An 11,801-nucleotide genomic window follows, 5' to 3' on the forward strand; every position below is an offset into this window, starting at 1 on the left:
CTTCCATTATCGCGAATTAAATTCCAGCAAATCCTCAATGTCCTGTTGCAAGTTGTATTGAATGTTCTGAATGAATTCGAATAGTTTTGAATGTCAAAATATACCAATGCTTTTAAATATCATAATATACCAATGATGTCATCACAAACGTCTTTGATTGAAGTCACAATAATTCCAAAATATTGTGTTACACCAGTCAATGAATACTTAGCAGATCCAATTGACGATCTAAATAAACAAATTCTTCAAGACTTATATCTAATCACAATTATAGACTCTGATAAAATTGATTTCACAGACTGATTGTAAGAGAGTAAATAATTTTTTGTTTACCAAACCCCTATATATACAAATCCCAACTCGACGTACTATGTAATATAATTTTCTGAAAACAAACTCGTAAACAATGTAAGGAATTAACTAAAATTGTATCCAACAGCTTGTTTACTATTTACAATCATGATAAAATTAATTTATGCATAGACTTCATCCACAGCCATTAATCATTGACAAGAGTTAAACACATACTATAAATACACAAACAATGGTATTCTGACAACCTTCCGTGTTGGAGTCAACACCTTGGATTTAACCCATATTACAGTCATTCTTTGTTAACTGATGTGTATCGCTGGTCTTGGAGGTCACATTTTTTTATATTAGGCATCGATTTACATAAAACATTTGGCTTTTTCGCACAACGAATAGAAATGCAAGTAGAGTATGAATATGTAATAGGCCTGTGGGTGTCTTTATACTGAAAAGGTAGCTGTTATTGTCTTAATAAGAAATTATTTTGCCTAATAATATGGTCCATGTTAATGTTTAGGAGATCTTAATAATATGATATTTAATCCATTTGCCTTTCTCTATGATTTTTGCTATTGATTATGTGATTGGTACATTACGAAACCAAATCAGAAGTAGTACATATAACTCATGTGCGATAAAAGCTAGCGGTTCGCCTGCATTTCTCATTGCAGAGGTTTGAAATACATGGCTCCATTTGGAAAATCAAGAAGTCATACCCATAGTTTGCTCTGCCATCTATTTACATTGTTTACTGCATATTTATAACGAGAATCAGATGTAATCTTTTATCGCTTCTGCTTCACTGCCTGATGCAGTTGGTCGTTAACTTTCAAATGACCTTGGTATTGCTTAAAGGTCAATGACAGATAGTGGTGCATCACAATGAAATGTAATTGATTACTAACTACGCTGTCTTTGCATGATAATTATCCTTCACATTCTTGAGTCTTCAAAAATCTTTATGCACAAACAAATATCCCCAGATTTAATAATGACTTTTACTTTGAGAGGAAGGGTAGAGGTGAGCCTAAAATCAAAATTTCGAACAACTTTTGTTTCAAATAACCTTGACGTTTGGAAGCAGAACATTGTGTATGAATGTAAAAGGACATTGCAGATTAAAACAAGTTTAAACTTGCATGCAAAAAGTTCATTAAATTAACTTGACCTTTCGTGAGGTCAGAGCTTAATGATTTTACAATTAGGTTGCCATAGCTTGATATCAGTCCATCTCCTTACTCTTCCATATTCAAAGCCTGGCGCTAATATAAATATTTAAATGTATGATCTTTAAGGGAGTACTTTATTGTACGTGATACATCTATTCTGGCAGTTATGCGCCCCATGCAAGAATTAATCAGATCACTCAAACAGAGGCGCATCCTGATTAAGTGGGTGGGGGCTAAGCCGAGCCGAGCCAGAGCGATCGCGAAACAATCGGAACATTTCATAGAGTAAGTTTACTTTGCATTTATATAGTTAAAATTATGATGCTTAAAACGCTTAAAATGTTGAAGCCTCCAGACTCTATCACACTCTCGTTCTACTATAGTAACATAAGATAATGTGATATATGCGACCCAAGAATAAAACAGTCAAAATATACTAAAAGTGATGTCAATAGTTATCGTTTAATAAAATTCTACAAATTATTTAGTTATTACTAGCACGACGGAATGGATGAATTAGACGATGTTACTGTAAAACAAAAAGATTGCAACAACTTACTCGTGAAAGCGAAAACGTATGTATCGAGCTATTAGAGAATATAACACATTTTGCATTGATCAAGGTTGCATAATAGTGCGATATTTGAAACGCATATGTTTCGTTCCTATTCAATATGGTATCATTTTGTATTTCTAACAAAGGATTTGAATCACAAACAACGAAATGAACCACTATCGGCACATTGTCAGTACTCTAATAAATTATACATTATTTGTTCCTTCATACAGTATTTTAGATTTCGTTCGCATAATCCAATATATATATATATATATAGAGAGAGAGAGAGAGAGAGAGAGACTACTTGCGAATCCTAAAAAAACTGATTTCATTTACAAAGAACGTGTATCTTCAAAGCATTTTGAGGTGATGGCTGTGGTGAATATAGCTGATCTAGGAATAACTATCTCTCTCTTTCTCACGTATATATATATATATATATATATATATATATATATATATATATATATATATATATATATATATACATAGATAGATAGATAGATAGATATATCCTAGTTATCAAGGGGAACCAGAAGAATAATGGGGGTAGCACTGTGTTTTTGCTGTTGTTTTTCCTTGAACTGATACAAAAATAGATGACGTTTCAGATTTGAATGTTACTCTCCCTCCCCCCCCCCTTTCTCGCTATTTGCCTGAAAATTAGAACTTTTGACATAACAGACTTACTTAATTCTGCGAATTCACAAAACATCCATCTACGTCATAGACTCATTGAATCATTTAAGTTATTAGTAGTGGTAGGAGTAGTAGTAGTAGTAGTAATAATAGTAGTAGTTGGAATGGTAAAATAATATGCACACTAAGAGGCAAAGCTTAATAGTCAATATAAATACCCATGTTAGAAATGAATGACAAATTTATATCAGAATTACTCCATCTGTATTAATTTTTTTATCTTCTGCAATATAGTCACGAATTTTTTGTTTTAGCAATAAGAAACACGTGTGGCCGCTATGTGCTTTTTACAAGACCCACATATACATTAACGTACACACTTTCCCACAACTTTTTGTTCAGACATTTATGGGATAGACAGCATCATTACTTCCACACCTCACGCAGCAGATAATCAGCCGAAGCACTACTAAGATTCCGAAGACTGTGCATCCAATCGCGTATCCAACGATTGCGCCTGCGCTGCTGCTGCAAATGGAAATTCGACAATAAAGATAGCTGCTTTTACGAACCGCTGAAATTTGAGTTAAACGAACAAAATCGTGTCGATCAATATCCATTGTCATTTGTCATTCAGGACCTTATCCCACGCGGACGTTACGACGATATTCAACTTATGCGTCTTTAATGTTTTATCAGACGTTCTTAATTATGACGGACGTCATATCATACCCATTTTCAATGTGATTATCAAAATTATCGTCATGGTTTATGTTGCTGACTGAGCAATAAGTTATGTCAATAGTAAATATTAATTGTTAAAAGTTAGCGTCTTTTTTCAGATTTGTAATTTACTTGTAAGAGGAAATTTGTTACATCGACATACTTTAAATAAAGTAAACGTAACATTTGTAAATGAATATCAGCGAATATCCGTTTCTTATAGCGAAGACCACTTTCTACGAGAAATCTTTTTTCGGAACAGGCTCCTGGCCTCGAGTGCGAAACTATTACCTGCGACTGGAATCCCCATTGTAAGACTCATCATTTCATTGAAAAAAAACTGCTTCACCTTGGCATTTTCTTTGGGTTATTATAACTTTAAATTTTCTTACATTAAAATTATGTGCAACATTCTAAATAATATATAGGTGGCATTTTGTTTAAGCCATCTCCATTCAATATAATTTACAAATTCATGTTCCCTTTTATGATATAATCTGGCATCGAGTTTTTGTCTATGGTGCATGGTAGCATCGGTTTTAAATATAAACAGAACAAACAAAAGTCCAATGTTCAATAACATTGCAGTTGTGTGTAACTCACAAGAATCGTTTCCCCTTCTAAATATGCCCGAAAACACATGCAAGTAAGGTTCATAAACACATTGTTATTGAGAAGAGTAATTGAATTACATAATAAGAAACGTTGGCTCATTCTTGCCATTTTACACAGTCATACCGTGATATAACATTTTACTTCATGTATTTGTTTCTTGTTAAGAACTTGATATTTCATGATAAGATTGCATACCCCGCAAAAAATTATAATTCAGATTTATAATAATCAATACAAGAAAATCATTTTACTACTCGTACATGCGGTGATCAAATGCACAAGAGCAATGGCTATCCAATACACACAAAAGAAACAACACGTATAATTAATTATTACATATGTAAAACAGAGTAGTCAATTTATACGACTATACTATATTATCCACGTGCATACAGTGCTAAAATATATTTTTTTAAGATAACTGCTGGGCTATACGCCCATCTGATAACATTGACATGCAATTCGATCTGTATGTTACGTATCTATATGATTGTACCACATACCTCAATGTTCTTTCTTGTGGGAACTCTACATTTCTTGTGTACCTGAAAGAGTAAGGCAATGTTTTCAAATTAACAGAACATTTACGTATGTTGGAAAGCTCTTGCTTAACATTTTGAATATTTCAAGTGCAATTGCTTTCATCCTCCAATATGAAGAAATGATACATTTGCCAAGAATTTAAAGTAAGATTTCTTACAATCATGCAATACAAATCTCAGAGCTTTTCCATACAGTTTTTCAAGTGTGTTTGATATCTCTGAGACTGCAGAATTGCATGGCATGGAGAGATATATATAAATACAGAGAGAGAGAGAGAGAGAGCACAAGTGTCAATAATTTTGTTAAAAGTTGATGCAATGCATCAGTAGTAAGAATATTGTGACATGTCACATGAATCCGTCAACTTTCTTTAATACTTTTTACATCCATCATTGTACATCATTGAATGGCATGACAGAATGAATATATATAAGGAGAGAGAAACTGTTAATACGGTTACATGTCAGAGAACATAAAATATAAGTCATTTGGTGTGTAGTGTGTAATAAAACAGGTCAACTTTGACTTTAAACATTGGGTGCAACACTATATATTATCATCATACAGTACTTAAGGCAAGAAGCAGCAAACGAAAGGAAGGATAAATCGCTTTTAAACAGAGATGTAATAATCCATTTTTTAGTTTGAAGCTTTTGTGTCAGTGACATGTAATAAAATAAATTAACGCGTTTAAGTGCGTAAACGTTGTGGCATTATCTCTATCTGAAATAGGCTCCACACAATCATAATATTGCGTTTTATGGTAACTGTGGCATCATTGATTTGTTGGCGAGAGAAAAAATAAGAGAAACCCATTAATGTAACAGAGTGAATAAACATGTTTATATTAGCACTTTTGTCATTTTCCACAATCGTAATATTTCGGATAATGCTACTCCATATTGACAACATAGTAAAGAAAACTGCCAAACCATAATCATGTGAGTGTAGTAGTTATAATTTGATGAATTATTGCATTAGATGAAATGGAAGCGATTACGTTATCCTCTTCATGTGGATTGGTGACGCTTACTTACGAGCAACGGACACAAGAATAACTGTCATCACTGTGAACGTAATAGCCGCGGTCATTCCATCTTCTTGAACTGTTGCTGCAGCAAGAGTGTACGTCTATGCAGTTTTTTCCAGCTTCAGTAGAATACACTAAAAATGAACAAAAGAGCAATGCAAATTAGTGTCTCCTGATTCAACAGAAGAGACAGGGAATGAAACATAAACAAGGTGTGATGTAGTCCGCAGCGTCAACAAAGGAGGCTGAAAATGAAAAATAAACAAGATTTAATGTATTTTCAACCTTCAGTGAAGATGGTTGAGGATGACAAATATTGAATGAATAATGCAGTCCCCAGTTTCAACCAAGAAGGCGGAGAATGATAGATATTCAATGAATAATGTAGTCCCCAGTGTGTACCAAGGAGGTAGAAATGATAAATATTCAAAGTTTTATCTAGCTTCCACAGCGGAATCTGAGAATGAAAAATATGCAACGATTAATGTAGTCTCCAGCTTCATCCGGGGAGGCGGAAAATGAAAAATAAGAAATTGTAATGTGATCTCCAGTTTCAACATAAGAGATTGAGAATGAAAATGAGCAGTGTGTAATGTAGTGCTCCAATTAAGAGGCCCATGATGATAAGTAAGAAAAGTGTAACGCATCCATACACACATCCATAAGTAATATAAATGCAAAATATTACACAGGTCATCGTCATTGTAATCACATTAAGGGATAGCAGTAGTAGTAGTAGTAGTAGTAGTAGTAGTAGTAGTAGCAACAGTAGTATCATCAGCAATAATAGTATCAGTGGTAGTGGGATGATATCGTTCTAGAAAAGGTTGCATTGTCGGAAAAGTATTTACAACTATAAGCACTGACATCGGAGAATCTGCATGGAATACATTGGAATGAAACCTTGACGGACAGTGTATTTCATTTATATATCATCGATAAAGCGTACCCACTGGTATGGTATCAGTTCATTCGATGCTAAAAGTTGACACTCCAGTTTGTCCATATGCTTATATTTGTATATGAAAACTGGAGGGCCAGCTTTTAGCATCGGTTGGTCTTACACCATGCCAGTGAGTACGCTTTATCGATGATATATAAATGATGTCGTAACATGGTAGAGGAAGTCTGGATGATTTCATATCAAAGGCAAACAACGTTCATCCTTCAATAAAATTCACGACCGAACTCATACCACATATTCCGGTTCACAACATCCAGACTGGTAGAAACAAACTCCATACAAGCGTCTACTCGAAACCAACGGACAAGCACCAGTAATAACCTTCTAGCGTGCTACAAACCTAAACGCTGCATTAGGAACATCCCATAGAGCCAGGCGCTGAGGATACACAGAACATGCTCCGATGATGAAACAATCCTAAAATGGTCTGAAGAGCTATCTAAATAACCGAGGCTACGACAAAAACATGATTGCGAAAGCAATCCAAAGCGCTAAACAAACAAACCGCGATGACCTATTACAATATGGAAAGAATGAAAAGGCTGATATAATTCCATTTATCCTCACCTACCATCCAGATAACACAAAGTAAGTAAATCATGGGGAAACACTGGCCCATCGTGGAGTCGTCTGACCATCTAAAATTAATCCTCCCAAACAAACCTGTAGTATCCTACCGGAGATCAAAGCACTTCAAGAACATCATAGTCAGGGCGAAGCTAACGCCAATCAATAATCAAGACCACCCTAGTCGATATGGCCCCTGTGGCGATTAAAGGTGCAAAACCTTTCAAATATGATAGAGACCAGGACGTTTTCTAGCACAGTGACTAGAGAACATCTTGACATACATTGTCCAAACAAAACGTGTAAAACAAAGAATGTAATGTATCTCATCACATATATGATATGTAGCCTTTAGTACTGACAAGCTACTAAAGGAATCAAAATTCATAGATCTGATTGGATGACAAAGACGCACAACAAACCCCGGTCGATGAACACTTTTACCCTTGACATACTTTCAGTGATATAACACTTATTGCAATTGCTCACAACCCCAAATGGAGTTCCCAAACCAGGAACGAAAAGGAAACGTACTGGATACGCCGCCTTAGAACATTTAAACCTAACGGTTTAAATCATGAAGACAAGAAGAAGACAGCCATGCACAAATAAAATTATCTTTTACAGCCGACACGTTCTCTTTTAAATAATTATCTAAATTTTCCGAGTAGCCTATTACTATCACTATAACAATGATATAACCTGGATATAATTTGCGCTACATACATTTACATACAATAACAGATGTCGTTATGGCTCATCGATTTCTAGGTCAATACAAATATTTTTTTTTCAGAATCTTCAACAAGTTGAAATAAACTAGTTGAAACATAATATATTTAAACGTTTAATTCCTGTAGAAACAGCCATGCAATGTTTTGCAAACACAACGGTTTGTCTGTTTTATTTGTTTGTCCTGTCTATGTTTTGTATCTGCCTTTTGAAAAATACTGATTAAGAGTCGAACGCGCACAGGCTAGTTAGATAATGTTTTGCACTATTCGTTGTCAGTTTATTTCATTTATCTTAATCAATCCGTGACACACGTGATTCCTTGCTGGATCCATACATTTACTTACACTTGAATGGACTGTTTTTTACCATATGATTTGTATTAATTAAAATCGGAATATTGACACTCTCTAAACATATATTTTGAAAAACGGTAGAATCATCAAATAGATAGAGAGATATGACCCTACAATGAATATCGTAGCTATGTGTTATGCCACCTCTGCACAAAATTCACTACTCAGTGCCAAGTAAAGTTGAGACAAATAAATTATGAAATCCCCTAATTATTAACTGCGGATTATCTAGCTGCTAGTTATATCTTCTATTTCTTTTAACTAAGATGAGACTCTAGAAGAATATTATCTTTAATCATCAGGACAAAAGTTATCTCTTCGAGCCTCAGTCATCAGCTAGTTAATTAGTTTACCTTAAAATGAAGACAATAAACTAGAATATATTTAAAATCTCTACTAAATCTAGAACACAATTTCTGTTTATCGACTTACATAGAGCAGACAGACAAAAAGACTTTTTAAAAAGTGTGGGATTTATACCAACACATGCAGCCACAAATACTACACACTGAACCAAGACTCCTAAAAATCCTTTCACACACGAAATGATAGACAGTCATTTTTAATGATGTGTTAGATGTGTTTGGAAGCTGAAGATTCCAGCTAAACAACCTCATCGTGATATGGAAAAAATGCTGACATATACAAAATAAGCACTTAACACTAAATACATGCACAGTTCTAGACTCCTGCATGTTAGAAATAATAGTGGCAATTTAAGACAAGTGATATAAGAATAAAAAGTAGTGCATACATACATACATACATACGTACGTACGTACGTGCGTGCGTGCGTGCGTGCTTGCTTGCACACGCAAACACGCACACACGCACATACATGCATGCATACATACATACATACATACATACATACATACATACATACATACATATAAAACGCACCTTCGTATCACAAAAATGAAATGAGGTAATGTGAAGAAAACTACAACGAATAGCTGATTATGTAAGTTTGTTAAACTTATCTTAATTTCAATTGAACAATTTAAAACTTTAAGTTTGAATCTTTAAATGGAAAAGTTTTATCGACAAAGCAATGGGCAATCCAAAATTTTACAAATGACAGGAAGCTTTGTTTATTTTATATTATTGAGATTGGTCATTTTTATAATTTGTAAGAAAATGTTTCTGAAAAGAAACTATAAATTCTGTCATTTCCATTTTACTTACCTGGAATTAACCCAAATAAGAACATAAAAGTAGATATCACCATTCTCTGCGTCATAGCTTTCAAGTATTTAGTCCCGATAACGTTTGCAAAATCCATAAAAGGTATCGGCGAGTTCATAGTTCATCGAATCGCAGACGTAGCAATAACGTTCACGTGACCGAGTAGCTCTATCTTATGCATTAACTGTGTATATGTATATGTACTCAAAATAAATCGGTGACTCATTCGAACTCGAACCAGGAAGATACGTGATTTTGTTTGTCTGATATAGCGGATTTGTATTATATAAAAAAATCACTCTATTTAAAACAATCAAATATAGCATGATTAGATTTGGTATATGTTATTTTATTTGAACGAATTACTATATATTAATAACAAGAAATCCAAATAAGTATTTGTCTCACCTACATCTTTGTCTAATACGTATATGCTTTTACTTGCAACTTACATGGTAATTACTTGTATGTAAGATAAAACAGTGGTGCAGTCATAAGAGGGCAGGAATTGTTCATTCTGCTCTCATATACACATTCTAATGTATAATCTAAATTAATAATTCGTCTACGATTATATTTAACCACAATTATAAGTTTTGATAACAAATGGATTCCACAGAATAAATTTAAGATTGGAAGTGTTCTTTTGCTCTATATAAATAAATCCCAGATTGACCTACCAATGTAAAATACTACTAAATCATGAACAAGGTCATTAACTAAAATTGTATTACATATATTCTTTACTACTAATATTCATGACAAACGTATGGTATGCAAAATGTCAATCCACAACCCTTAATCACAGACATCAATTAAACACAAAATAAATATACTTAATAAAGCATTCTAGATACATTCCGCTTTGTTCAACAGTTTGGATTTAGCCATAGTATATCCGTGCTTTTACCCGTTGTGTGTCAAGGGTCGTGCGGGCATTTCATTTCATATTATGCATTGGTTTATATAGTGCATATGCGTAACATGTATATATATTTACTGAAACTACTTCTATATTGATAAGAATTTAATTTGCGTAATGTAACGTTCTGTGCTAAAATGTAGGAGATCGTAGTAATATAATCTTATCTCTACAGTTCACTCTTGAATATTTGGCTAGTACTTTAATAAAGCGGGTGGTAAAAACTAGAGGTTCAAACAGCGTTTCTGATGGCAAAGGTTTTTCTATGCTTACCTTCAATAATAAAGAAGAAAATAATATATCCAGGCTTCTGTCTGGTATTCGTCTTTTTTAACAAGAACATTCACGTAGTTATTTGTTTTATCTACTTCACTGTCTGATAAAGACTCGTTTTCACATTGAAATGACATTGACATTTCTTACAGGCATAGGAAATCTAGTGTTGAATTAATATGTACGGTCAGTGATTACATAATCCACTTTTCAGGTTTTATGTCTATACTTCCTGTGGTTTTAAGACTTCATGAAAACTGTTTCAAGATTTTCCAAAGACCATGAACTTGGGGTTGAGATGAAAATTTAAGGTGCATGGAGATTGTCATTCTGGACTACTCAATTCTTGTTTTATATTTACCGATTTCATAATGGTGGTGATTCTTGATAAACATTATATTTTATGTTCTTACCGAAAGAGATGGTAGGTTAATTAGAGGGGGATAATTAGGGATCTTCATAATTGTCCAGTTTAAGAATGATATATATCCATCGCACTCTTTGAGACATAAAAATCTTAAACAAAATATCAAACCACGTTTCTTTTTTCTCAAAATATTCTTGATGTTTTACAAGTTTCGCGATAAGGAAGTTGTGCCTGACTTTTTATATAAAAAAAGTTCGGATTAATTCTACGTCTAGACAAAAACATATACCCGTTGTTCGATAAAGTCACGTGTATCAAACGTTTAACCGGACACTTTATCAATTAACTGGATATTTCGAAAGGCTTTAAGCATTCTGATTGTACAATGAAATCCTGATGTCTATCCCTGCCATAGGTTAAAAAACTTAACACCATAAATATGTGTATGCGTGTCGCGATTTCGTCTACGTAGTAGCAACAAGCGTTACGGTTGTACACAGCAAATACAAACCCATTTTCCATTCATTTTTCTACAGCTCTATACATCATTTAATATCATGACCATTTATTTGCAAACATAACCGAACTAGCTCCAATGTAAATTATTAACTCTACTTTTTATAAAGCATTAATATATTGCACACGATACATATATTCCGGCAGTACTTGTACCCTAGGCACCTCACTCAGATTAGTAGATTGGATGTGTTTCTTGATGATGGTAGGGTGGGGTGGGGTGCAGCTTGTTCTCAGCGACATTGAGCTATAAACAATAGGATTATTTCCTAGTAGATGCTTTCTTTAAATTAGTATATTTAAAAGCATCCCTCTGAAGAGCTTAA

General features: G+C 33.8%; 1 protein-coding gene across 3 annotated transcripts; it reads right to left on the reverse strand.

The window, feature by feature from the left end:
• Window positions 1-2,643: 2,643 nt before the first annotated feature.
• LOC149788833 (uncharacterized) lies at window positions 2,644-10,689 on the reverse strand. 3 transcript variants are annotated; one of them, XM_089975791.1, is made up of 4 exons: window positions 10,593-10,689; window positions 5,598-5,724; window positions 4,521-4,562; window positions 2,644-3,207 (listed from the first exon to the last, which is right to left on the reverse strand). In XM_089975791.1, the coding sequence occupies exons 1-4, from the start codon at window positions 10,660-10,662 to the stop codon at window positions 3,078-3,080; spliced, it is 369 nt and encodes a 122-aa protein (XP_089831917.1). In that variant the 5' UTR covers window positions 10,663-10,689; the 3' UTR covers window positions 2,644-3,077. The 3 variants fall into 3 exon arrangements, with proteins under 3 accessions (XP_089831917.1, XP_089831918.1, XP_089831919.1); XM_089975792.1 differs by lacking the exon at window positions 10,593-10,689 and adding an exon at window positions 9,398-9,473; XM_089975793.1 differs by lacking the exon at window positions 10,593-10,689 and adding an exon at window positions 7,122-7,272.
• Between the last annotated feature and the right edge of the window lie 1,112 nt (window positions 10,690-11,801).

The sequence above is a fragment of the Sinohyriopsis cumingii genome, chromosome 11, assembly GCF_028554795.1.
Source record: "Sinohyriopsis cumingii isolate HCF-2022 chromosome 11, ASM2855479v2, whole genome shotgun sequence".
NCBI lineage: Eukaryota > Metazoa > Mollusca > Bivalvia > Unionida > Unionidae > Sinohyriopsis > Sinohyriopsis cumingii.